This window comes from Ricinus communis, chromosome 5, assembly GCF_019578655.1.
Source record: "Ricinus communis isolate WT05 ecotype wild-type chromosome 5, ASM1957865v1, whole genome shotgun sequence".
Lineage (NCBI taxonomy): Eukaryota > Viridiplantae > Streptophyta > Magnoliopsida > Malpighiales > Euphorbiaceae > Ricinus > Ricinus communis.
The window spans coordinates 29,138,321-29,164,906 of NC_063260.1; the positions used below are offsets into that span (position 1 = coordinate 29,138,321).

General features: G+C 31.9%; 1 protein-coding gene across 3 annotated transcripts in view; it reads left to right on the plus strand.

Moving 5' to 3' along the window:
* The first annotated feature begins 14,191 nt into the window (after nt 1-14,191).
* LOC8271323 overlaps nt 14,192-26,586 on the plus strand; it is a 46,562-nt gene continuing 34,167 nt past the window's right edge. The window contains exons 1-21 of one of the 3 annotated variants that reach the window (XM_048373825.1): nt 14,193-14,349; nt 14,450-14,619; nt 15,092-15,195; nt 15,767-15,901; nt 15,990-16,040; nt 17,994-18,088; nt 18,162-18,279; nt 18,688-18,789; nt 18,891-19,079; nt 19,169-19,329; nt 20,723-20,893; nt 21,510-21,602; nt 22,647-22,971; nt 23,081-23,185; nt 23,262-23,357; nt 23,921-23,988; nt 24,563-24,683; nt 24,759-24,965; nt 25,126-25,329; nt 25,446-25,555; nt 26,402-26,498. In XM_048373825.1, coding sequence (XP_048229782.1) covers nt 14,523-14,619; nt 15,092-15,195; nt 15,767-15,901; nt 15,990-16,040; nt 17,994-18,088; nt 18,162-18,279; nt 18,688-18,789; nt 18,891-19,079; nt 19,169-19,329; nt 20,723-20,893; nt 21,510-21,602; nt 22,647-22,971; nt 23,081-23,185; nt 23,262-23,357; nt 23,921-23,988; nt 24,563-24,683; nt 24,759-24,965; nt 25,126-25,329; nt 25,446-25,555; nt 26,402-26,498 — 2,649 coding nt within the window. In that variant the 5' untranslated portion in view covers nt 14,193-14,349; nt 14,450-14,522. Of the gene's footprint in view, nt 14,620-15,091; nt 15,196-15,766; nt 15,902-15,989; nt 16,041-17,993; nt 18,089-18,161; nt 18,280-18,687; nt 18,790-18,890; nt 19,080-19,168; nt 19,330-20,722; nt 20,912-21,509; nt 21,603-22,646; nt 22,972-23,080; nt 23,186-23,261; nt 23,358-23,920; nt 23,989-24,562; nt 24,684-24,758; nt 24,966-25,125; nt 25,330-25,445; nt 25,556-26,401; nt 26,499-26,586 lie in introns of those variants that run through there. The other 2 variants (XM_048373824.1, XM_048373826.1) reach the window with 2 other exon arrangements.

Genomic DNA, 26,586 nt, shown 5'->3' on the forward strand with positions numbered 1-26,586 from the left:
TTAGAGCAATCAAATGGTTCTGTTCAAATAAGTTTTTCACCTACTTTTGTACCTTCATCTAGATTGTCTACTTTTGAAAATTCTAGACCTTCCACACACACAACACGTTTTCCAAATTCTAATACAAATTTACAAGGAGTTGATTTTGAAAATAGGATTCCTCAACCTTTTACACTGATTCGTTAATATAGAACAAGATAAAAATTCCGATGAACTGTTTTGTCACCTTCTAGATCAACTATGGAAAATTTTTCAACTTTAAATATGATTTTTACACCTTTTGAAATAGATAAACCTTTTTACGATCCGATTATTACCATATAAGAAATCGTGAAAAGTTTTATGGTTTCAAAATCATTTTTCAAAGGGGGAGAGAGAGACTATTCAAGAGAAATTTTATGAATATTTGAATTCTGTTAAGGTAAATGTTCCGTTTTTTATCTGGTTTGAAATTTATTGTAACAATAATGATATAGAATTTCCTTTTAAAAATATTTTTACAAATGATAGAGTTTCTAAAACTTGGAATACAACTAGTAGGAAATAAACAAATTATTTCTGTTCATCCACCTTTAGAAGAAGTTAAAATAAATGTTCATAATCAGGAAATAATTGCTTCACCCTTTAAAAAGATAAGCTCTGAGAATGACGACAAACTCCCTTTACTAAAAGATATTAGAAATGTTCAAAATCAAAATAATTATACAAATCAAATTCTTTTTACAATTGCTTCACAACTTGATAGGATAGAGACATCTAGCCTAAATAATCATGCACCTAGGCCGGGTGGTATACCTATGAAACCTATTTTTCAACCCCATGAGATTCCCCGAACAACAATTAATTAAATTAAATGATAAAGATGATATTTTGAACCAAATAAATTTAAAATTAGCTAGTCCGGCCTTAAAAGATAAACCTTCACATTAGTGTACTTAATTCCGATAATCTTGAACAAAATGAAGTTAAAAATTTAGAGAGTCAATTTATTAACGATAAAATTGAAATAAATAAAATATACCATAATAAAGGTTTTGACAAACCTAGGACTAGACATTATTATCCTAGACCTACTCCTCCAGGATGTCTTGTTTGAGGAAAGAGTTAGCTTTACTCGAAGCAAAATATGATGGAGATTCACATTTATGAATGGAACTTAGATGGTCTGAATATCGGATTTTAAATATGTTACAGGGAAATGACCATGGCACACTTGTCTGCATGAGCGATCGTAAATAATCTTGATAAAAAATAGCTCGATGTTAATATCCCGCTTCCAGTCAATTAAAAGGATGGTGGGATAATTACACCTCCTTAGAAGATAAATCAAGGATTTTAAATGCTAGGAAAATAGTTATAAAAACTGAAAATCAAACATCTATTCAAACTGAAGAAGAAGATCTTTGTTGCAACTTTACTTTTGCTATTACAAAATGTTTTGTTGGTGAACCTAATCAATATCAAATTCGATCTTCCGAAATTCTTTCAAATCTAACTTGTCCTAAACTTCAAGATTTTCGTTGGTACAAAGATGTCTTTTTAACAAAAGTTTTCTCTAGAACTGATTGTAACCATAGTTTTGGAAAGAAAGATTTATTCTTTGGTCTACCTAAATTATTCATTTGAAAAGTTAGAACAAAGATTAGAGATTTTTATGGAAATACTATTCCTTATGACACTTTAACCTATGGAGAAATTATTAATTTTATTAATAATGAAGGCTTAGCTTTGTGTAACGATTTGAAATTAAAAGCCAAAATTAAAAATGAATTTTCACAATCTAGAAAGGAGTTAGGAGATTTACATTTTCAATATGGCTATGAGCGTATTCAAGCCCCTTCCTCAAAAACTAAAAAATATCCGAAAGAAAATCTTCTAATAAAAATTATAGAAAAAATACTTGAATTTTCAAAAACCTTCTTCATCCAAAAATATTTCTCAAAATAAAAATAAAAATAATAAAAAGAAAGGTCCTCACATACATTCTACAAATGTGGTCGTGTTGGTCATTTTAAATCCCAATGTAGGATGAAAGAAAAAATTAATAAATTAGACATCTCCGATAAACTTAAAGATCAAATGCTTAATCTTTTACTATCGTCTGAGATCCGAAAATTCGATTTAAGTGATTTTGAAGAAAATGATTTAAATATTCTAAGTGATTCATCTTCTACAAATCGATTTTGAAACATGTGAAGGTCACGGAATTTGTACAGTCCTTGTTGTAATTCAACTTTAAATGTTTTAACAAAAGAAACCCTTCCGATCTTTTTGAATTAGTAGACAAAATTAATGACCCTTCCGATAGAGAAAAATACTTTTTAAAATTAAGAGATATTGTTTTGCATAACGAAATTCAAAAATCCGAACCTATTCCTTATAACTTAAAAGAAATTTTTCAAAGATTTGACTCAAAATCTTCTAGAAATTCTACACCTAATATTCAAGATTTATGAGAAGAAATTAAAAATATAAAACAAGAAATTAATAATTTAAAAAATGAAAATTTAGATTTCAAAGAAAGAATTTTAAAATTGGAACTAAATAGGAAAAATAAAGATATTACTTTGAGTCCTCCGAAAATACGAATGATTCTCATATTAATGAATTTTTAGCTCATATTACCGGAGTAAATTTTCATAAATGGTTTATTTTTGTTAGAATTCTTATAAATGATTTTAAAATTGAGACAATTGCTTTAGTTGATTCTCGGAGCGGACCAAAATTGTATACAAGAAGGAATTGTACCTACGGTTTTTGAAAAACAAACTGAAAAATTACATCACTAGCGATGGTTCAAGAATGCAAATAAATTATAAACTTTCTAAAGTTAAAATTTGTAATGATGGATTGTGTTTTTACACTTCTTTTATTCTAATAAAAAATCTATCTGCTACCGTTATTCTTGGAACTCCATTTTTAGCATTACTTTATCCTTTCACAGTTGACACACATGGTATCAAAACTAGATTATTAGGAAAAGAAATTTGTTTTAAATTCATCTTCTCTGAGCAAGAAAAGGACATAAATGTTTTGAAGAAAAATTGCATTTTTAATGATCTTATTAGTCAAAAGAAAAAACAAATCGCTTTTTTAAACAAAGAAATCTTATCTTTAAAGATTAAAGAAGAGTTAGACCTTGATGTGACAAAAGCCAAAATAAAAGATATCGAGAATCTCTTTACTAAAGACTTATGTGCACCTGTCCCAAATGCTTTTTGGAATAGGAAAAAACATGTGATATCTTTACCTTATATTAAAGATTTTTCTGAAAATAACATACCAACAAAATCACATGCTATACATATGAACACAGAACTTGAAAATCATTGTAAGAAAGAAATAGATGAATTATTACAAAAGGGGTTAATTCGTAATTCTAGTTCTCCTTGGAGTCGTACCTTTCTGCTTTCTATATACTATAATGCATTTGAGAAGGACGTGGTGTACCCAGACTTGTCATAAATTATAAACCTTTAAATAAAGTTTTAGAATGGATTAGATACCCTTTACCTAACAAAAGAGATTTGTTGAAAAACTTTATGATTCAAAAATTTATTCTAAGTTTGACATGAAATCTGGTTTTTGGCAAATCCAAATAGATGAAAAGGATCGTTATAAAACTGGTTTTAATGTTCCTTTCGGTCATTATGAATGGAATGTCATGCCATTTGGATTAAAAAATGCACCATCTGAATTCCAGAGAATTATGAATGACATTTTTCATGATCATCAATCATTTACCATTGTTTACATTAATGATGTGTTAGTCTTTTCAAATTCATTAGCACAACATTTTTCTCATTTGCATAAGTTTTACAATATAATTAAACAAAATGGTTTAGTAGTTTCTGCACCTAAAATGAAACTATGTCAAACAAAAATTAGATTTCTTGGACATGAAATTTTTGAAAATAATGTTTCACCTATTTCAAGAGTTTTGGAATTTACTTCCAAATTTCCTGATGAAATTAAGGACAAAAATCAACTTCAAAGATTTTTGGGATGCCTTAATTATGTATCTGATTTCTTTAAGGATATTAGAATCCTCTGTAAACCTTTGTTCAATCGTCTTAGAAAAAATCCAAAACCCTGGACCCATGAACACACTCGAGTCGTACAAACTATTAAACAGGAAAATTCGTCATTTACCTTGTCTATCCATACCACATCCCAATGCCTTTCTCATGGTAGAAGCGGATGCCTCTGATTTAGGTTTTGGAGGTATTCTCAAACAGAGGTTACCTGATCAAAATACAGAGTCTTTGGTTAGATTTCACTCTGGAGCATGGAATGAAACCCAATCCAAATACTCTACTATTAAAAAAGAGCTTTTATCAATTGTTTTATGTATTACAAAATTTGAAGATGATTTAGTTGGAAAACATTTTTTACTACGTATTGATTGTAGTCGCAAAAATATTTTGGAAAAGGATGTTAAAAATTTTATTTCAAAACAAGTTTTTGCCAGATGGCAAGCACTATTAGGAATATTTGATTTTGATATTGAATATATTAAAGGTTCTTCAAATTCTTTGCCTGATTTTTTGACAAGAGAATTTTTGCAGGGAAATAAATCAAACTAATTCTTATGGGCACTCCCATAAAGAAAAAATTATCTCCAGCCGATTTTGCGGCCAAAAAGTCTGGACAATCTTCGTTGATTTCTACCAACAGATTTGAAATACTTGACAAAACTCCTTCTACCCCACCTAAACCATCCAACTTTTTACAAACTGTTACAAAACCAGGTTCTTCTAAAACCGAACCACCCAAATATTTCACAAAACCTCAACACCAAATTGTAACTATTCTTGAAGGCGAAATATTCAATGGAAATTTAGAAAATCCTAATTACCAACAATTATTCCAACACATTTTTCCCTCTGGACAATTCTTCATTCCTGAAAGTTCGTACAAATTAAAAAACTTTTACGAACTTATCCTTTTCGGACACTCACTCAATAGAAATTGAACATTCCTTTGATAAAGACGTTCTGAAAAGATCTCCTATTCAAAATGCGAATTTTGAAAGTCCTTACCCTAACCGACTGGAACCAAAATCCTTATATCGCCAAAAATTTTCATTGCCTTTACACCTCCTTGTTTCAATTATTTTGATTCTGAGAAAGCCCCGTACTATACTTTTTATCTTCGAAATTGGAACCATTCTTGGTTCTTTATGTTTCACAAAACCAACTCAAAACCTTTCCCAATTGGTTTTCCGATTGGTGGACATATTTTGGACTATGCCCAGAAATTTTACCTACCAAAATTATGGAAGGATTTACTATCTTTAAAGAAAAATTACCCATTCTTAAACATGACAAATTGATTATTTTTTCTGAAACTTTTAACCTACCTTGGATATTTTCTTGGCAATTCAAGGTGAAACCTTATAAACCCTCTCCAAATGTAAATTCTATTACTGCTTAGTTCGAGAATATAGTGTCGAATGGTGGACAAACTGCAAAGACATTCAAGCCAATAAAGAAACTGTTTTGAAACATTTTGCGGGAAAAAATCCCATGATAAGCCTGAAGCCAATCTATGGAACAATTTAACTTTTTATCGGACAAAAGTAAAATTTTAGCAAAATTATCTGGAAATACAACAAAGAAGGAATTCAAAGCAGCCTTGGAACAAGCTTTGTCACAAGTCTCTGGAGATAGTGACAATGAAGACTCTGGAAGCACTAGTGGACCAAGTCTTACTCCTCAAAATGAAGATGATTGCTATGGACTCGACAATTATGACATTATTTTTGACTAAATGGACAAAGAATCTTTTCCTTTTTACAAATGGAAGAAAACGGACAAAAGAAGATGATAAGAATGGACAAAGTGGCAGACAAGAATCTTTTCTTTTTGACAAAATGGTGTAATTATTAGACAAAGTGGCAGACAAGAATCTTTTCTTTTTAAGAGTAGTTTAATTATTTGTAATAATGTAACGGACTCAAGCTTGTTTGAAGTCCGAATAGTGTCCTACTTCTTATTATATATAGATGTAAATTAGATGTAGCAAGGCATCACTTGAATGCTTGAACTATCTTCCCTACTATCTCTTTGTAAAATCTTCTTTACTCAATAAAAGTTTAAATTATTTACTTACTTCTTCTCTTTTACTTCTTCTCTTTTCTCTTCTTTTATTATAAACTATTTCTCTATTATTCGATCCTGCTCCGCATATGGTATCAGAGCCTAGTTATTAAACTCGTGATATTGTTTAAGGTAGCGTTGGTCAGCCTGATTTTCCGTTGGTCAGCCCGTCTTCCCAATTATCGATTGGTGGTCCTTGGGTAGTCCCATCTATCCTAAACATTATTTACTTGTTTATTGTCTTTGGTAATGACATCGTTGTTTCGCAGTTTTAGTAGTCGAGAAATAGTTTCTCCTTCTTCTTCTTCTACTCTTTCTGATTTAAATTCTGAAGAATTTACTATTCAAGGGTCTAATATCTCAGAAATAGAAAATCAGTTACATAATTGGTCCATCCCTAAACAAAATGTTAATAGCATTTATCGAATTGGAACTTTTGATTTTGCACAAAATTATTCTATTAAACAAACTGAACAAACTATTGCTTTAAATAAATCTCATGAAAATTTACATTTACTTTCGTCTTCCGCATTGCATGAACATATTAAAAAGAAATTTAAATTTTTACATATAGGCATGGTTCAAATTCTTTGTTAAACCTTTATTTAGAATTGGATTGGACATACCTATTTTCCTTTGTTTAAGAGATGCAAGACATTTGAATTTTTCAAATTCACTTTTGGCTATACATTTGAATCAAATTTAGCCAATGGTCCTCATCTATTTTAATTGTTATCCAAATTTTTCAATTTCATTATTTGATTCAAATATTTTAGACACTTTAATTTTAACTGTTAAAACAAAAATATGGATTTCTTTGAAAATTCTAGATCTATACTTTGTCATTTATAGGATCTACTATAAAGTAATGACAACAACTATAGATCCTAGAGCAAGACATTCTTTAACAAGAAATGAAACGGTTTTATTTGAAGCTAATCCTTTACATTCTAAAATACAAGTCCCCAAAAGACTAAAATGGAATGAATTATCGCAGGCCGGAACTTGGGATTTACAAGAAATTAATAAGCCTCAGTCTATAGAAAATAATTCTAGAGTTTCACAAATTTTAGAGCAATCAAATGGTTCTGTTCAAATAAGTTTTTCACCTACTTTTGTACCTTCATCTAGATTGTCTACTTTTGAAAATTCTAGACCTTCCACACACACAACACGTTTTCCAAATTCTAATACAAATTTACAAGGAGTTGATTTTGAAAATAGGATTCCTCAACCTTTTTACATGATTACATTAATATAGAACAAGATAAAAATTCTGATGAACCTGTTTTGTCACCTTCTAGATCAACTATGGAAAATTTTTCAACTTTAAATATGATTTTTACACCTTTTGAAATAGATAAACCTTTTTTACGATCCGATTATTACCATATAAGAAATCGTGAAAAAGTTTTATGGTTTCAAAATCATTTTTCAAAGGGGGAGAGAGACTATTCAAGAGAAATTTTATGAATATTTGAATTACATTAAGGTAAATGTTCCGTTTTTTATCCGGTTTGAAATTTATTGTAACAATAATGATATAGAATTTCCTTTTAAAAATATTTTTACAAATGATAGAGTTTCTAAAACTTGGAATACAACCGTAGGAAATAAACAAATTATTTACATTTCATCCACCTTTAGAAGAAGTTAAAATAAATGTTCATAATCGGGAAATAATTGCTTCACCCTTTAAAAAGATAAGCTCCGAGAATGACGACAAACTCCCTTTACTAAAAGATATTAGAAATGTTCAAAATCAAAATAATTATACAAATCAAATTCTTTTTACAATTGCTTCACAACTTGATAGGATAGAGACATCTAGCCTAAATAATCATGCACCTAGGCCGGGTGGTATACCTATGAAACCTATTTTTCAACCCCATGAGATTCCCCGAACAACAATTAATTAAATTAAATGATAAAGATGATATTTTGAACCAAATAAATTTAAAATTAGCTAGTCTGTCCTTAAAAGATAAACCTTCTGTTAGTGTACTTAATTCTGATAATCTTAAACAAAATGAAGTTAAAAATTTAGAGAGTCAATTTATTAACGATAAAATTGAAATAAATAAAATATACCATAATAAAGGTTTTGACAAACCTAGGACTAGACATTATTATCCTAGACCTACTCCTCCAGGATGTCTTGTTTGAGGAAAGAGTTAGCTTTACTCAAGCAAAATATGATGGAGATTCACATTTATGAATGGAACTTAGATGGTCCGTCCGAATATCGATTTTAAATATGTTACAGGGAAATGACCATGGCTCGTACTTCGTCGAGCCGGATCTGTAAATATCGATAAAAAAATAGCTCGGATGTTAATATCCCGCTTCACTGGTCAATTAAAAGGATGGTGGGATAATTACACCTCCTTAGAAGATAAATCAAGGATTTTAAATGCTAGGAAAATAGTTATAAAAACTGAAAATCAAACATCTATTCAAACTGAAGAAGAAGATGCTGTTGCAACTTTACTTTTTGCTATTACAAAATGTTTTGTTGGTGAACCTAATCAATATCAAATTCGATCTTCTGAAATTCTTTCAAATCTAACTTGTCCTAAACTTCAAGATTTTCGTTGGTACAAAGATGTCTTTTTAACAAAAGTTTTCTCTAGAACTGATTGTAACCATAGTTTTTGGAAAGAAAGATTTATTGCTGGTCTACCTAAATTATTTGCTGAAAAAGTTAGAACAAAGATTAGAGATTTTTATGGAAATACTATTCCTTATGACACTTTAACCTATGGAGAAATTATTAATTTTATTAATAATGAAGGCTTAGCTTTGTGTACTGATTTGAAATTAAAAGCCAAAATTAAAAATGAATTTTCACAATCTAGAAAGGAGTTAGGAGATTTACATTTTCAATATGGCTATGAGCGTATTCAAGCCCCTTCCTCAAAAACTAAAAAATATCCGAAAAGAAAATCTTCTAATAAAAATTATAGAAAAATACTTGAATTTTCAAAAACCTTCTTCATCCAAAAATATTTCTCAAAATAAAAATAAAAATAATAAAAAGAAAGGTCCTCCTGTCACATTACAAATGTGGTCGTGTTGGTCATTTTAAATCCCGATGTAGGATGAAAGAAAAAATTAATAAATTAGACATCTCTGATAAACTTAAAGATCAAATGCTTAATCTTTTACTATCGTCGGATCCGAAAATTCTGATTTAAGTGATTTTGAAGAAAATGATTTAAATATTCTAAGTGATTCATCTTCTACAAATCGATTTTGAAACATGTGAAGGTCCTGGAATTTGTACAGTCCTTGTTGTAATTCAACTTTAAATGTTTTAACAAAAGAAACCCTTCCGATCTTTTTGAATTAGTAGACAAAATTAATGACCCTTCCGATAGAGAAAAATACTTTTTAAAATTAAGAGATATTGTTTTGCATAACGAAATTCAAAAATCCGAACCTATTCCTTATAACTTAAAAGAAATTTTTCAAAGATTTGACTCAAAATCTTCTAGAAATTCTACACCTAATATTCAAGATTCTGAGAAGAAATTAAAAATATAAAACAAGAAATTAATAATTTAAAAAATGAAAATTTAGATTTCAAAGAAAGAATTTTAAAATTGGAACTAAATAGGAAAAATAAAGATATTGCTGAGTCCTCTGAAAATACGAATGATTCTCATATTAATGAATTTTTAGCTCATATTACCAGAGTAAATTTTCATAAATGGTTTATTTTTGTTAGAATTCTTATAAATGATTTTAAAATTGAGACAATTGCTTTAGTTGATTCCTAAGGCGGACCAAAATTGTATACAAGAAGGAATTGTACCTACACAGTTTTTTGAAAAAACAACTGAAAAATTACATACTGCTGATGGTTCAAGAATGCAAATAAATTATAAACTTTCTAAAGTTAAAATTTGTAATGATGGATTGTGTTTTTACACTTCTTTTATTCTAATAAAAAATCTATCTGCTACCGTTATTCTTGGAACTCCATTTTTAGCATTACTTTATCCTTTCACAGTTGACACACATGGTATCAAAACTAGATTATTAGGAAAAGAAATTTGTTTTAAATTCATCTTCTCTGAGCAAGAAAAGGACATAAATGTTTTGAAGAAAAATTGCATTTTTAATGATCTTATTAGTCAAAAGAAAAAACAAATCGCTTTTTTAAACAAAGAAATCTTATCTTTAAAGATTAAAGAAGAGTTAGACCTTGATGTGACAAAAGCCAAAATAAAAGATATCGAGAATCTCTTTACTAAAGACTTATGTGCACCTGTCCCAAATGCTTTTTGGAATAGGAAAAAACATGTGATATCTTTACCTTATATTAAAGATTTTTCTGAAAATAACATACCAACAAAATCACATGCTATACATATGAACACAGAACTTGAAAATCATTGTAAGAAAGAAATAGATGAATTATTACAAAAGGGGTTAATTCGTAATTCTAGTTCTCCTTGGAGCTGCTCTGCTTTCTATGTCTATAATGCAGCTGAGAAGGAACGTGGTGTACCCAGACTTGTCATAAATTATAAACCTTTAAATAAAGTTTTAGAATGGATTAGATACCCTTTACCTAACAAAAGAGATTTGTTGAAAAAACTTTATGATTCAAAAATTTATTCTAAGTTTGACATGAAATCTGGTTTTTGGCAAATCCAAATAGATGAAAAGGATCGTTATAAAACTGGTTTTAATGTTCCTTTCGGTCATTATGAATGGAATGTCATGCCATTTGGATTAAAAAATGCACCATCTGAATTCCAGAGAATTATGAATGACATTTTTCATGATCATCAATCATTTACCATTGTTTACATTAATGATGTGTTAGTCTTTTCAAATTCATTAGCACAACATTTTTCTCATTTGCATAAGTTTTACAATATAATTAAACAAAATGGTTTAGTAGTTTCTGCACCTAAAATGAAACTATGTCAAACAAAAATTAGATTTCTTGGACATGAAATTTTTGAAAATAATGTTTCACCTATTTCAAGAGTTTTGGAATTTACTTCCAAATTTCCTGATGAAATTAAGGACAAAAATCAACTTCAAAGATTTTTGGGATGCCTTAATTATGTATCTGATTTCTTTAAGGATATTAGAATCCTCTGTAAACCTTTGTTCAATCGTCTTAGAAAAAATCCAAAACCCTGGACCCATGAACACACTCGAGTCGTACAAACTATTAAACAGAAAATTCGTCATTTACCTTGTCTATCCATACCACATCCCAATGCCTTTCTCATAGTAGAAACAGATGCCTCTGATTTAGGTTTTGGAGGTATTCTCAAACAGAGGTTACCTGATCAAAATACAGAGTCTTTGGTTAGATTTCACTCTGGAGCATGGAATGAAACCCAATCCAAATACTCTACTATTAAAAAGAGCTTTTATCAATTGTTTTATGTATTACAAAATTTGAAGATGATTTAGTTGGAAAACATTTTTTACTACGTATTGATTGTAGTCTTGCAAAAATATTTTGGAAAAGGATGTTAAAAATTTTATTTCAAAACAAGTTTTTGCCAGATGGCAAGCACTATTAGGAATATTTGATTTTGATATTGAATATATTAAAGGTTCTTCAAATTCTTTGCCTGATTTTTTGACAAGAGAATTTTTGCAGGGAAATAAATCAAACTAATTCTTATGGGCACTCCCATAAAGAAAAAATTATCTCCAGCCGATTTTGCGGCCAAAAAGTCTGGACAATCTTCGTTGATTTCTACCAACAGATTTGAAATACTTGACAAAACTCCTTCTACCCCACCTAAACCATCCAACTTTTTACAACTCATTACAAAACCGGGTTCTTCAAAACCGAACCACCCAAATATTTCACAAAACCTCAACACCAAATTGTAACTATTCTTGAAGGCGAAATATTCAATGGAAATTTAGAAAATCCTAATTACCAACAATTATTCCAACACATTTTTCCCTCTGGACAATTCTTCATTCCTGAAAGTTCGTACAAATTAAAAAACTTTTACGAACTTATCCTTTCGGACACTCACTCAATAGAAATTGAACATTCCTTTGATAAAGACGTTCTGAAAGATCTCCTATTCAAAATGCGAATTTTGAAAGTCCTTACCCTAACTGACCGGAACCAAAATCCTTATACTGCCAAAAATTTTCACATTGCCTTTACACCTCCTTGTTTCAATTATTTTGATTATGAAAGCCTCGGTACTATACTTTTTATCTTCAAATTGGAACCATTCTTGGTTCTTTATGTTTCACAAAACCAACTCAAAACCTTTCCCAATTGGTTTTCCGATTGGTGGACATATTTTGGACTATGCCCGGAAATTTTACCTACCAAAATTATGGAAGGATTTACTATCTTTAAAGAAAAATTACCCATTCTTAAACATGACAAATTGATTATTTTTTCTGAAACTTTTAACCTACCTTGGATATTTTCTTGGCAATTCAAGGTGAAACCTTATAAACCCTCTCCGAATGTAAATTCTATTGCACTGCTTAGTTCGAGAATATAGTGTCAAATGGTGGACAAACTGCAAAGACATTCAAGCCAATAAAGAAACTGTTTTGAAACATTTTGCGGGAAAAAATCCCATGATAGCCGGCACAAGCCAATCTATGGAACAATTTAACTTTTTATCGGACAAAAGTAAAATTTTAGCAAAATTATCTGGAAATACAACAAAGAAGGAATTCAAAGCAGCCTTGGAACAAGCTTTGTCACAAGTCTCTGGAGATAGTGACAATGAAGACTCTGGAAGCACTAGTGGACCAAGTCTTACTCCTCAAAATGAAGATGATTGCTATGGACTCGACAATTATGACATTATTTTTGACTAAATGGACAAAGAATCTTTTCCTTTTTACAAATGGAAGAAAACGGACAAAAGAAGATGATAAGAATGGACAAAGTGGCAGACAAGAATCTTTTCTTTTTGACAAAATGGTGTAATTATTAGACAAAATGGCAGACAAGAATCTTTTCTTTTTAAGAGTAGTTTAATTATTTGTAATAATGTAACGGACTCAAGCTTGTTTGAAGTCCGAATAGTGTCCTACTTCTTATTATATATAGATGTAAATTAGATGTAGCAAGACATCACTTGAATGCTTGAACTATCTTCCCTACTATCTCTTTGTAAAATCTTCTTTACTCAATAAAAGTTTAAATTATTTACTTACTTCTTCTCTATTACTTCTTCTCTTTTCTCTTCTTTTAAATAAATTTATTATTTTTATTTTATATTATTATATTTGGTACAGAGCTAGATCTGTAAATAAATTTATTATTTTTATTTTATATTATTATATTTGATATTCATGGTTTGATGATATTATATATATATTTTTTATAGTAACTAGTGTTTTTTTTAATAAAGTGTAGATATATGTTTAAAAAAATCAAAATATGCTAAAATCTAATTAAAAATAGATGAAAATGTTATTAAAATAAAACTAAACAAATTATTTAAGAATGTCAATAAATATAATAGTCTTATATTTATAGCAACTAGAGGCAGAAAATGAAAATAATATCGCTATTCATTTTATTAAAATAATAAAATAATAAAATAATAATAATAATAATAATTAAAAAAATACCATAAAACAGTTCACAAAACCGTATAAATATTTTTCTTTGAGATTTTAGGTTCTAGCGAGCTATAAAAATAAAATTTTACGCCATATCTTTTGTATATTTATAAAATCCCCCTTTTCTTTTTCTTATATCATTTGTACTGATTTGGAATTTTTAGTCCATTAATACCAATTTATATTTTTTATTGTAAGAAAAAAAAAATATCAACGACAACACCACCTACCACAATGCAAAATGATCACTTCATCAACAAGGCGACCATTAACAGTAAAAACTTGTGGCACTATTGTTAAAAATTAGGGTGAGCTTTACTATATAGGAAGAGAGTTGTAGTAAGAGTGTTCATATTGAAATGATTATATACAACTTGAAAAAAGGGTAAGAAAATGATGATTATTATTAATTTTTTTAAATATAGTTCTTTTAAATATAAGCTCAAAAATACTATCGAGTAAATAAAAAGAATAAATGAAATGAAGCCATTGTGGACGTGTTCGATTCCAGCTTTAGGTCACCGCAGACTATAACTGCCCACCGTCGTAACTTCCAAGCCAGGAGTAAAGCCTAGCATGTTCCATCAAGAGACTGGCACTGCAAAATAATATTAAAGAAACAACAAATTTTAAGACGAAAGAACGAAACGTGCTCGTATAAACCGCGAATCTTTCTTTCTATTACTAATCCCCAAAAAAATAAAAAATAAAAGTAACACAAGCCTTCAATTGAATTCCTCTCTTTTACATTTCAGGAGATGCTACTAGGAATTTATATAATAACTGGATAGAAAACGGTGATACGATAATCGAATTATCGGCGGCAAGATGTTGGAGGATCAGGTGGCGTATCTGCTGCAGAGGTACTTAGGGAATTATGTCAGGGGACTTAATAAAGAAGCTCTCAAGATCAGTGTTTGGCAAGGTTTGTGCTATTATTATTTATGTAACTTTTTTTAAAAGCTTGCAGTATTCTCTAGTTGAAAAGTATGGCTAGTTGCTTTCTCTTTAGAAGAATTTCATGTATTATTCAAGTTTTCAGGTTCTTAAACTGGTCAAATTGCGCTCGGAGCATTTGCTGATGTTTGAGTAACAGTTTAGTTCTTGCTATTAGTGTTTTTTGGAGTTGATACTAGCATCATTGTTATCTAGCTAAAGTCTGTAATTGTAGTTGGCAAGTTTAAGTGTCATTTTAATTGTGATTTTTCATAATTTAAGTAAGTCTGCAGTTCCGAATGAATTGTAACCAGAACAGTTATGATTTGTAAGTTGAGTGATTGAGCGATAACTTTAAGTGAATTTGTCTTTAAACAGACATTCTGCTGAGTTTGAATGTATGATATTACTTCATTCTTGGTATGCTCTTGTTCTTACCTATTGTTTAAAACTTAAAACAGGTGATGTAGAGCTAACAAATATGCAACTGAAGCCAGAGGCACTAAATGCGTTACAGTTGCCTGTGAAGGTTAAAGCAGGGTTTCTTGGATCAGTAAAGCTTAAGGTTTGTTATAGCATTTTTGCTGAAGTAACTTATATTTCATGAAATGTAATTTCATAACTATGTCTGCACAGGCGTATTGGCTCTGTGAAACTGAAAGAATATGAAGTATACAAATAAATTTTCCCATTGAAGTTCATTGCAGAGGACTTGAAAGGCTTTTGTCTATTTAACCTTTAGATTATGCAGTCCACTCTAGGATATTTATTTATTTGATATGGAAGGTTTTGATGGTAGGAAGGATACCGAAGTTCTCTGATATTAGGCTTTATTTTTCCATGTGTTATTAAGTCGTTGAAGATGCACATGTCTTTCTTTGAGTCATTATGGGACAAGGTGATGTTTTGGCTTCTTGATGGCAGTGTACCTTTATTCTCTTAGATTGTGTTTATGTCTTTGTTTGTAGTTCTGTTCAGTTTTCTTAGGAGGATCAGTTGTCCTCAAAGATCTATCCTTCCTATTTTCTAATACTTCTCATGTAAAAGAGAAACAATTCTCTATGCTGCCATCTGGAAATTTCTAACAACGGAAACAATTTTTTGCTTGTTTAAGTAACAACAATTTTCTATTTCAGGTTCCATGGAGTAGGCTTGGCCAAGATCCAGTTTTGGTTTACCTGGATCGAATTTTTTTATTAGCAGAACCAGCGACTGAAGTTGAGGGGCATAGTGAAGATGCAGTCCAGGAAGCAAAGAAAAGCCGAGTGCGGGTAAGACATGCTGAGCGATGATTAAGTAGATTATATTTCTGCATGGAGATATTTGATTCATGGAGGAAATTATCTATTTTGGAACTAGGAAATGGAAATGAAGTTGTTGGAGAGGGCACAACGACTGAAGTCAGAAATGGTATGATATTTATTAAGCAAAGTTATATATATTCCGGCTAATTATGATAGTTATAATGAATTGTGCACATAAATGTTATAACAATTACATAAATTCTTGATAAGGCCTACTAATGCTTTATCTCCTAATTGATGTGCATTATATGTTGACATCATACTGAGTCTTATTTTCACTTGTTTCCACCTTGTGATGTAGCTTGGACCTTTGGTTATTATTTTTGGAATTTTTTGAGGAAGATTGGGTATTTTCTAGGTTCTTTGAAGCCATTGGCTTAAAATGAGGTCGATAGTACTAGGCGTGCCAAAATCCTTTAGAATTTTGCCTTTTCTTCCTCCCCATGGTATGGGGTATTTGCCGGGAAAGGAATAACCAAATTCTCTTGGCCCAAGTTTTATCTTTGACTTGTAGAAGAAGGTGCCTTTTTTCTTTTTTCCTTGTGAGTTTCTACGTTGTGGCCTTTTATAGGGGTATCTTTAAGTACTATGGTTTCATTTTAGTTTAGTTGATACTTTCTTTTGTTGTTTATTTATTTTATTTATTTTTCTTACATCTGCCTCCAAAATTATTCACCTTGTTTGAGAAACTAATACGATAATAAACATTCTCAAACTCCAAATTAGTGCCTGTTTGGCATTGTGCTGGATAAAAGCACTTTCCAAAATTTCTTTTTTTCTTTTTTATAAAAAAATTTTGAAAACCTTCTTTTGGAAAAAAGAAGGTAAATTGATTTTTTTTAAAGAGCATGTTTGACAAAAGCAGTTTATGTAAAACTTTTAAAAAATCATAATATTAAATAAAAAGAATTCTTAAACATCTTGTTTAACAACCAAAAGCAATCCCAAAGAGACCCTTAATGATGACTGTCTTCTGATGCTTGTTTTTGCATTTTGGAAAATTTTCAATTTTGTCAAGGTATTTGTATTCCCTTGCTTCAAGCATTGAAACTTCAACTTTGAAAGTTGTATAGCAACCTTTGCGCTTTTCATTCAAACCCATAAGATTAGTTGGAATTGTTGAGGTTTGGAGTCACCATAAAATCTTTAGCTGGATTGCGCAAGGTTGAAATATTTTCTTTGGTGCAAGTATGGTTGTAAGCGATTAGCATTTGTTTCTGTATTTATGCAGTGACTTTCTTTAGTTATCAACTACTCATCAATGTCTCGCTCTGGCCTGTGGGGTATTATAAGATGGACTGTTAACATTTGATGAAGCTCTATTGTGATTCATTAAACAATCACTGGAACCCAAAGCTGCAAATTAGCACCTTGTTTATCTTAGTGTCTAAAATCTACCATAGCTAAGGCTCATGCATTTTAGACTTGTCCCTTTTTCTATTTACTACCCATGTTTGAATTGTTTAATTTGCTGTTTATTGGTGAGTAATTGATTTATTAAATTGAACCTCTGTTGTTTCTTGTTGTTCTTACTAGTATTTGGGTTTCTAACTTTGATATTACCATGATTGTTTTCTTGTATTTGTCTTTTCAATTGCATTAGAAAGAAAAAAGAAAATTACTGTGGGATTGTGCCAAAATATCCAAGTGGTTGCTCTACATGTTGTGTATTTTGTAGTTAGAGATGTTATTTGATCTAATATTACTCATGTGTTAATGTTTTTACCTTCAGCAACTTCTGCCATCATGTGCTATGTTTTTGAATGTTTTTCTTTTAGCTTTATGGCAATGAAATAGACAAAAAAGGGATGGTGCATTTCTTTCCAATTTTAATTTGAATTTATTTTATTTTTGCTACTTCTTGCATCTGGCTTCATATTTATGGTATAAAATTACTAAAATATACCATCAAGAATTGGTGGAAGAAAATTTTTTGTGGGCCTTCCACAGTTCCATCAGTAATCTTCTGATCTCTTGCTATTTAATTGCTCAAAATCCTATCTCCTGAATCTTGGTTAAACTTAACTGTAATTGGCTTTTGCATATCTGATTATTGAAGAATAAATCGTGGTTGGGGTCACTTATCAACACTATAATTGGGAACTTGAGGCTTTCAATTTCAAATATCCATATTAGATATGAAGATGCAGAGAGGTAAGCTTTCTCCTTTGAGTGCCAATTAATTGGTCATCTTAGACTTTAACTGAAACTTCATTGCATGTTTTAGCAACCCTGGCCACCCCTTTGCAACGGGTATAACTTTGGGGAAACTCTCAGCTATTACGGTTGATGATAATGGGATGGAAACTTTTGTAACCGGTGGTACACTAGATCGCATTCAGAAGGTTTGGATCCTATTTTATACTTAAAATTGTTAATTATGGGGAAGCATTGGAATTCTTTTGCATGTTTCATTTTCCTTTTCTGTTTGTAGGTCTAAATAATCACTTCATCCCAAGCAGTAGAGTAATAGTTAATTCATAATATTGCTAAGTTATTAAGAAGAGCATGTTTTCTGTTCGTGTAAAATTCTTTACTCTTAATATCAAACTTTTAGTGGCTTAGATTTGTGTTGCACCTGAGATGAATCTCTTCCTGCATGTAGCACTTAGTGAGGCAGGTCAAGTAAACAATTAGTGGAGGAAAAGCTGTTTTCTGCGCCAATCTCTGCTTTTCTTTGAGCAACATATTTATTTTGTGATTCTGTGTTACTATTATTTTGGCTATTTTATTATTCTCCATTGCTTTTTCAGTCTGTCGAACTTGATCAACTTGCTCTTTATCTGGATTCTGATATATCACCATGGTATGTTGACAAACCATGGGAGGACTTGCTTCCTTCAGAGTGGGTTCAGGTACATATCAGTGCTTGTCACTCTATTGTTTCTGTTATTGGGTTTTCTTTATGTTTTTCTTGTATCTACTAATGATTTGTACGACTTACATGAAACTTCAGGTTTTCAGGTTTGGTACAAACAATGGTAAACCAGCCAATCGTATAATGAAAAAGCACTCGTACATTCTTCAGCCAGTGACTGGGAATGCAAAATATTCAAAGTTGCGGTCAAATGACTCTGATAATGGTGGTCAACCTCTACAGAAAGCAGCAGTGAACTTGGATGATGTGACACTCTGTTTGTCAAAGGTTCTCACTGGTGTTTCAGGTCCATTTTGCGTTAATACTAAGAATACTAGGTTCTTGTGCTCTTCACCAAGTTGTCTCTGTCATTACAGGATGGATACAGGGATATTTTAAAATTAGCTGATAACTTTGCTGCATTTAATCAACGCTTAAAATATGCACATTATCGCCCAGTTGTGTCGGTGACATCTAATCCACGGTCGTGGTGGAAGTATGCCTTCAAAGCTGTTTCTGACCAGATGAAGAAGGCAAGGTAAATAATCAGTTCCTTTGTCTTTCTAACCAAAGGTATTGTAATCCTTACAAGTTATTACTGTAGATGTGTGAGTTTATAAGTGTCATAAATCAGGTTATCTTGCTCTTGATAAAGACTGACTGAGGTACTTGCCTATGATTTTAGTTGGTGCAAACTTCTCCTGCTTGCTTGTTTTAGAGCAGGGTGTGGCCTGTTTAGGGCTAACTGCATTCCTTGAATTATCAGAACATCTTATTTTTGCTTATCCATACTTAAATTGTTAAGTACAATGTTGGGCCACAATTTTGGAAACTCGAAACTTCTTGAACAGATAGCTAGTTAGCATGGCATCATATCAGGAAATGCTGGGTTCAGACCATATTGCGCTCCCAACTTATTTGTTCCATGTTTTAGCTTCACTACTGCTGGAGCAATGGCTGTTTGCACTAAATATATGGATGTATGTTAGGTATTATGTTGTGTTTAATCTTGTTTTTGATGCGCTATAATGATATATAAGATTTATGTTATTCTAGTTACTTTTTGGACCTAAATCTCTGCATGGTAATGAAACTTAAGTACTGAAAATAAAATTTTGTTGTCCTCATGCCTACTCAGATTACTTTTGCAAGATGATTTGGTCAGGGAAAAAAAGACCAGCTTTTTGTTTTCTCAAGGTTGAATGCTATTGGGATGAGATGTCCTGGAAATCACTCGAGGGGTTCCCCTTTCTGTGCCTTCCATGGGGAAGCTTCCAACCGAACCCACCGCCGAACCCATCCCCCCTGAAACTGAATAAAATAAAGAGTTCTCATGGTTAATATGGTTCCTTGCTTAAGTGTTGAAGCCAATAGCTATCAATCATCTTTCTTAGGGCTAGTTGCAATAAGTATGTTTTGCTCTTATTTTTTAAAGGATGTAGTGATGCATCCATAGTCATGGATATCGCTCATTTCAATGAGTATAGTTTGTTAGGTCTTGGATTATTTGGTTAATATGCCTATGTATGTATGATGAATATAGAAATGTCATTAAAGAGCCAATAAAGGTAAACCGGAATACCAAAAACCTAAAACCTAAGATCAGTTCTAAATCTATGAAATCTAAAAAAATAGCATGTTCAGGTACAAGTGTGCTTTGCCTGTACAAAAAATGGAGGACAATTAGTGAGTATTATCCTTGAATATTTAGGTATGCTAAGGCTGCTTTGTAACGTTTTGCTTCGTAGTCTTAATGGAAGTGCTGCACATCTTGTTTGTCAAGGCCATTTCTTGATGTGAGGTGGGACCTAGGGTGGTTGGAGGAGGTTAAGGGAGTGGAATATTTCTCGATTCCTTTATTCTTTTTTGTAATTCAAATTGTTTTAGGTTTGATATAGCTGTTATTTCTAAGGAGATGATTTTTGTGACAGTGGGAAATTGTCCTGGGAGCAAGTACTAAGATATGCAAGGTTACGCAAGAAATATATATCATTGTATGCCTCTTTGCTGAAGTCTGACCCTAGCCGGGCGATAATTGATGACAACAATGAAATTGAGGAGCTGGATTGTGAACTTGATATTGAACTCATACTACAGTGGAGGTATTGACAAGCTTATAGGTATTAATTTATGATGTATGCTCAGTCTATGTTGAACTGGATGGATAAACTAGTTAATCATAGTTTCAGTTGTATTCTTTCCAATATAGATAATGTAAATTAAAAAAAGAAGAAGAAAGTGATGCATGCACTACTTTTTCTTTGGAGATAGCATTATAAAGTTGCTCTTTCTACTTTCTATCTCTTGCATATTTACAAACACATATACATACACTCGAGCTAGTGCTTTTTCCCACATCAATCATTTCTGTTTCAAGAAAAATTTGCTCCAAAACTTGTATGATTCCGATGGTACTAATCTGTTAGAGGTGGCTGTGCATGTAAATTTATGAAGTTACTACATGTAGTTTTACAACAAATGATGGAAAGTGAAATACATGCATCTCTTGTATATGCTTCCGAAGAATTTTTAGTTCTTGAATCCCTCACCCATAAATCTCTCTCTGTGAATGCCTGTGTGCTTGCAGTAGTATATTCTTGCTCATGGTTATAGGGATGATTTAATAATGAATAATTCATGATAGTATGATATGTTGCCGAGCTTTGATTTGCTAACTTTTTTGTTGGAAGTATTTTACCACATCATATTACTCTGTAGGATGTTGGCTCACAAGTTTGTGGAGCGATCAATAGAATCAGAGCTTTACTCGAGGAAACAGAAAGCTCAGAAATCATGGTGGTCATTTGGATGGTAAAGCATTTCTTTTCTTGAGAATAAACATTTGATGATTGTCTGAACTCATTCTATACAGAAAATGTCTGTGTATGCATGTGTTTTTTTTATACGGTAAGAAATCTTATGAGAAAAAAGTGGAGGGAAGTAAATCTCCTATATAAGTCAGCACATAACTACAGTAGGTAAAGGGTAATGCCCTTCGACCGAAAACCCCCTAAAAGTCTAGATGTGTCCACATAGATGCCAAAAGACCTTGTCCAACAATCTAAAGGACATATTCTATTTTAAAGCACGTCCATCTCCGACCAAGGTCTCCATAATGCAGGTAAATGGCACAATGCTCCTTAATGATGCTAGCAAGGTGGTCCAAAATTGCCAAAGATTTCTAATATTTAGAAACAAGCAAGAGAGTTTTCAGTATGCTTCTAGCACATCATATAATAAACAGTTAGGAGAAAGTGCCTCTTTAGGTCTTGTTTTCTGTCAAAGATTATTACCATTATGAAATTTTCCCAAAAATAAATACGAGACCCTTCACGAACTATTTATGTAACAGAACAAGATTCTAGCACATATAAATTTCAATGTTTGTCATTAGTAAAATCTATTTCTTCCATTCAAAATTTGATTACTGCTATATTTGACATCTAGAAATATCTATTTCAATAAAATGCTGGACAAATTTGACTTAACATTCCACTCGTTATGCTATTAAGCATTTGAATCTTAATAACCTTATACCGAATGGAGCTGACATCTAAAGAAAAAAATCCAAGCCATTTACTTACTAGAGCTCTATGTTAGTATCCTATACGTAAACATTCTTGAGATATGGTCCCACAAACCTGTTTTCAACTAGCAAAATGATCATGCTCATCTCTATTTATGTCAAACCAAAGCACACTTATTTCAAAGCAAAATTCTCAACCATTTAAGGATCTTATTTGCCATCTGGACTAAGATCTTGAATAGAGTGGTAATACCAAGGAATACTAAATAAGGAGTTTTGGATTCATATCGCTGTTGTTTTGCATCTGTAATCTATATCTAATATTTCAGGAACAGTCAATCTCTTAAAGGTGAAAGTGAAGAATTTCATTTTAATGATGAGGACTGGGAGCAATTGAACAAATTGATAGGCTATAGGGAAAGTGATGATGAGCAATCAATATTGTTCAACCAGAGTATGGATGCTCTTCATACTCATTTAGAGGTTCACATGCAACATAATGCTTCAAAGCTCGTTGATGGATCCCATGAGTCTCTTGCTGAATTATCATGTGATGGCCTTGATTGCTCCATTAAGCTTTTTCCCGAAACAAAGGTTTTTGACATGAAATTAGGGTCATATCGGTTATCATCACCAAATGGTCTTCTTGCTGAGGTTGGAATTCCCTTGTGTGAGGGACATATTTTTAACTAATCCCTAGAAGTTGGTTATTTATTCCTTCTCATTAGTATGGTATCATATATCAGTCCCTTACTCCGTGCAGAGTGCAAGTGCTTTGGACTCTTTGACCGGTGTCTTCTGCTATAAACCTTTTGATGCTAAGGTGGATTGGAGCATGGTTGTCAAAGCTTCTCCATGTTACATGACTGTATGTCGCTGCTCTCCAATTTTTTAGGTGATTAGCTTGCACCTGTGCTTTTGTACTGATTAACATTATTGGCCAGTATTTGAAGGATTCCATTGATGAGATCATCAAATTTTTTGAAAGCAACCATGCTGTTAGTCAGACTATTGCTCTGGAAACAGCAGCTGCTGTGCAGGTATTCTTCTATTCATGCATGACCTTTTGGACTATATGTTTAGGATTAGTTTTTAGATCTAGGAAAGCTTGGTAGAATTCTGCAAATCGGTTTGAACTTGAGGGACTATTCTTCATGGTTAGCCATCATTTTATATGTGCATTAAAATAGTCAGTAACTAGGATGGCCATGTTGGTCTACATGCTCAAGCAAACAGGCTTAACTTCAAGACAGAAATATGATCGTCTAGAGGAATGTGTTCGCGAGTTGCAATCGCTGTAGCATGCTTTTGATAAATGGACGTATGAATAACCTCAGGAATCTTGTTGATCAAATTGTGGTTGCTTTTCATATGTGTTGTTTCGTGTTTATTTTGTTGTGTTATGTTTTTCATTTCTGGAACATGGGTTAAATAACATATGTGATGGTGTGTAAAATACTGCATTCATGTGTTGGGGTAGATACATGCATCTGCATGCCATATCTTATGCTAAGATATCTTGGTAAGATTTTGTAATGGGTTAGCAGGTTGGGGTTTTCCTTCCATCAATAATTAATTTCTTTACACTTCTGCTGGTAACTAGATGACAATTGATGGAGTCAAGCGCACTGCTCAGCAGCAAGTGAACAGAGCATTGAAGGATCAATCAAGGTTTGTTACTCTCTGTTTTTGTGCTATGTTTAGATCAAAGCATTTAATCTTCCTGTAAAATTGTAGGATTCCCTCTTCTAGGTTTTTTTATGATTTTGCTTTGTATCTTGGAGGAGTGTCTTTAGCTGATAACCTATGCAATTGAAAGGCTTTACATTTTAGGTTATGTTTTCTGGTGTACCCTTCTTTTTTCTTTAAAAGTATGATATCTTCTCTTCCAATTTGTATTTCGCTTTTACTTCATTCTTAATCTTCTTTTATCTAGAGAAAAAAAATGATTTTTTGCTCCTTGCTGTATGAGGGGGTCTGAAAAGTCATTTTACTAGGTTGATGCATATTCCTGTAATAATTTGGTGGAAGGTTGCCAAGCATTAATGGTAGATTTGCAAAGCTTCTCAACAAATGTTTTAGAGTTACAGTTGTATCTATGCGATTTCTTTTTGCATTTCATTAATAACTATAGTCATATGCTTTTGGGATCTAAATCTAGATACATTTGCTTAACTGCACTAAAAATTATCTTAATTAGCATATTAACTGCTAGAAATTAACATTTATAATTATATGCTGATAGGTTTCTGTTGGATTTGGATATTGCGGCTCCAAAGATTACAATTCCAACCGAATTTCGTCCTAACAACATTCATTCAACAAAACTTATGCTAGACTTGGGAAATTTGGTGATACGCTCGCAGGTTAAACCACAAACTTAATCTTAAAAATTTAGGATAAAGGGCTCAAGTTCATATGAATTTGTCAATTGTGTGCAGGATGACTATGGAAGCAGAGCATCTGAGGAGCTCGATTTGTATTTGCAGTTTGATTTGGTGTTAAGTGATATGTGTGCTTTTTTGGTTGATGGCGACTATCACTGGAGTCAAACCTCTTTGCACCAGTCTCTTGAATCTGGCCGATCAAGTGGGATTAGTTTCTTGCCTGTTGTTGACAAGTGTGGGGTAATCTTAAGGCTCCAGCAGGTAAAGATATTGGATACTTTCACCTTAAGTTTGACATGTAATTGGTATCTGCATGTGCACATGCACCTATAGCTGCTGTATGTTTGTGATGTACATATGCACGTGTTGTGATATTTTATATTTCAAGACATGAAGTTCATATCTGCCATGTCATATTCAGATTCGGCTAGAAAACCCATCCTATCCTTCAACAAGACTCTCTGTGCGGTTGCCATCATTAGGGTTTCACTTTTCTCCTGCGCGATATCATCGATTGATGCAAGTAGCAAAGATCTTTCAGGATGATGATGCTGAGAATTTCAATCTTATTCGACCTTGGGATCAAGCAGATTTTGAGGGGTGGTTATATCTTCTTGTCCGAAAGGTCACTCTCTTTATCCTTCTATTCTAGTGGTTTAATGTCAAACTGGGTGACATTTTGACAATTGAGTTACTTTTTCTTTCTGCTTTTGATTTTGCTTCATTACTTCTATGTGACAGGGAATGGGAAATAGGGAAGCTGTATGGCAGCGGCGTTATCTTTGTTTAGTTGGGCCTTTTCTTTATATACTGGAAAATCCTGGTTCTAAATCTTACAAGCAGTATCTCAGGTTCAGAAACCAACTTCTTATAATTTCAATTCCATTTTCTTTAATGGGCCTGGTATAAAGATGTAACTTAACATGGATATAGTAGTTGAAGTCATAACATGAAATGCAAGAAGCTATTGTTAGACGAATTTGGTCAATGATTTGTCCTAAAATTTTTATGTTATTGAAACAAATATAAATATTTCTCTTTTAAGTCTGAATTATTATGTTGAGTTTCTGATTGCTTTCGTGTTGCTGTTGCTGCTCCAATACCAGCGCTGGATTTTTTTTGGAAACTTCTACTCTGTACAGTTATGTAATTGCCAAAAACAACAGGATAGGAATAATTAAAAATGAGCACTGGGAAGGTTATGGGCTTATTATTTGAACATGGAACATGGTAATAAAAGATTAAAAAAAGTCCACTCTTCCGCGTACATATTTACTTGTGGTAAATTTTGGTAAATTATCTGAAGTTTTTACAGTTCAAATTCATAGATAGTTCCTAGTTAGAACAAAATTCTGATATCTGGGCTATGTTTTGTTTGAAGAGAAAGTTGTCAAAATTAACACTAGCTGTACAGCATAGAATAAGGTGTTCATAACTCTTCTTTTGTTGACTCTTGAGACAGAGAGAAAGCAGATATATTTGCAAATCTACATTAGTAAATTCTGAAAAAAGAAACTAGGCTAGAATTTTGTTTTATTTACAATTGGAGCAGCTGCATTGAAAATCAGAAGTTTATGCCAGAAGCCCGTATTTCCGATATATATTTTATTTTTTGAGTGGTGTTCCATGTGGTATGGCTGGTTTCTTTTTATCTTTTTTAATGTTACTAATTGCACATAATTATGCACTTGCTGTAGCTTACGAGGAAAACAAATATATCAAGTTCCAGAAGAATTGGTTGGTGGTGTGCAGCTTGTATTGTCTATCTGTGATGCTGGTCATCAAATTAATAAGGTTGTGATTGTGGTTTCTATAAATTAATACCTGGTTTGAGCTACATTGTTCATAATTGAATTATTTTCCTGAGCAGTACCTCATTTTC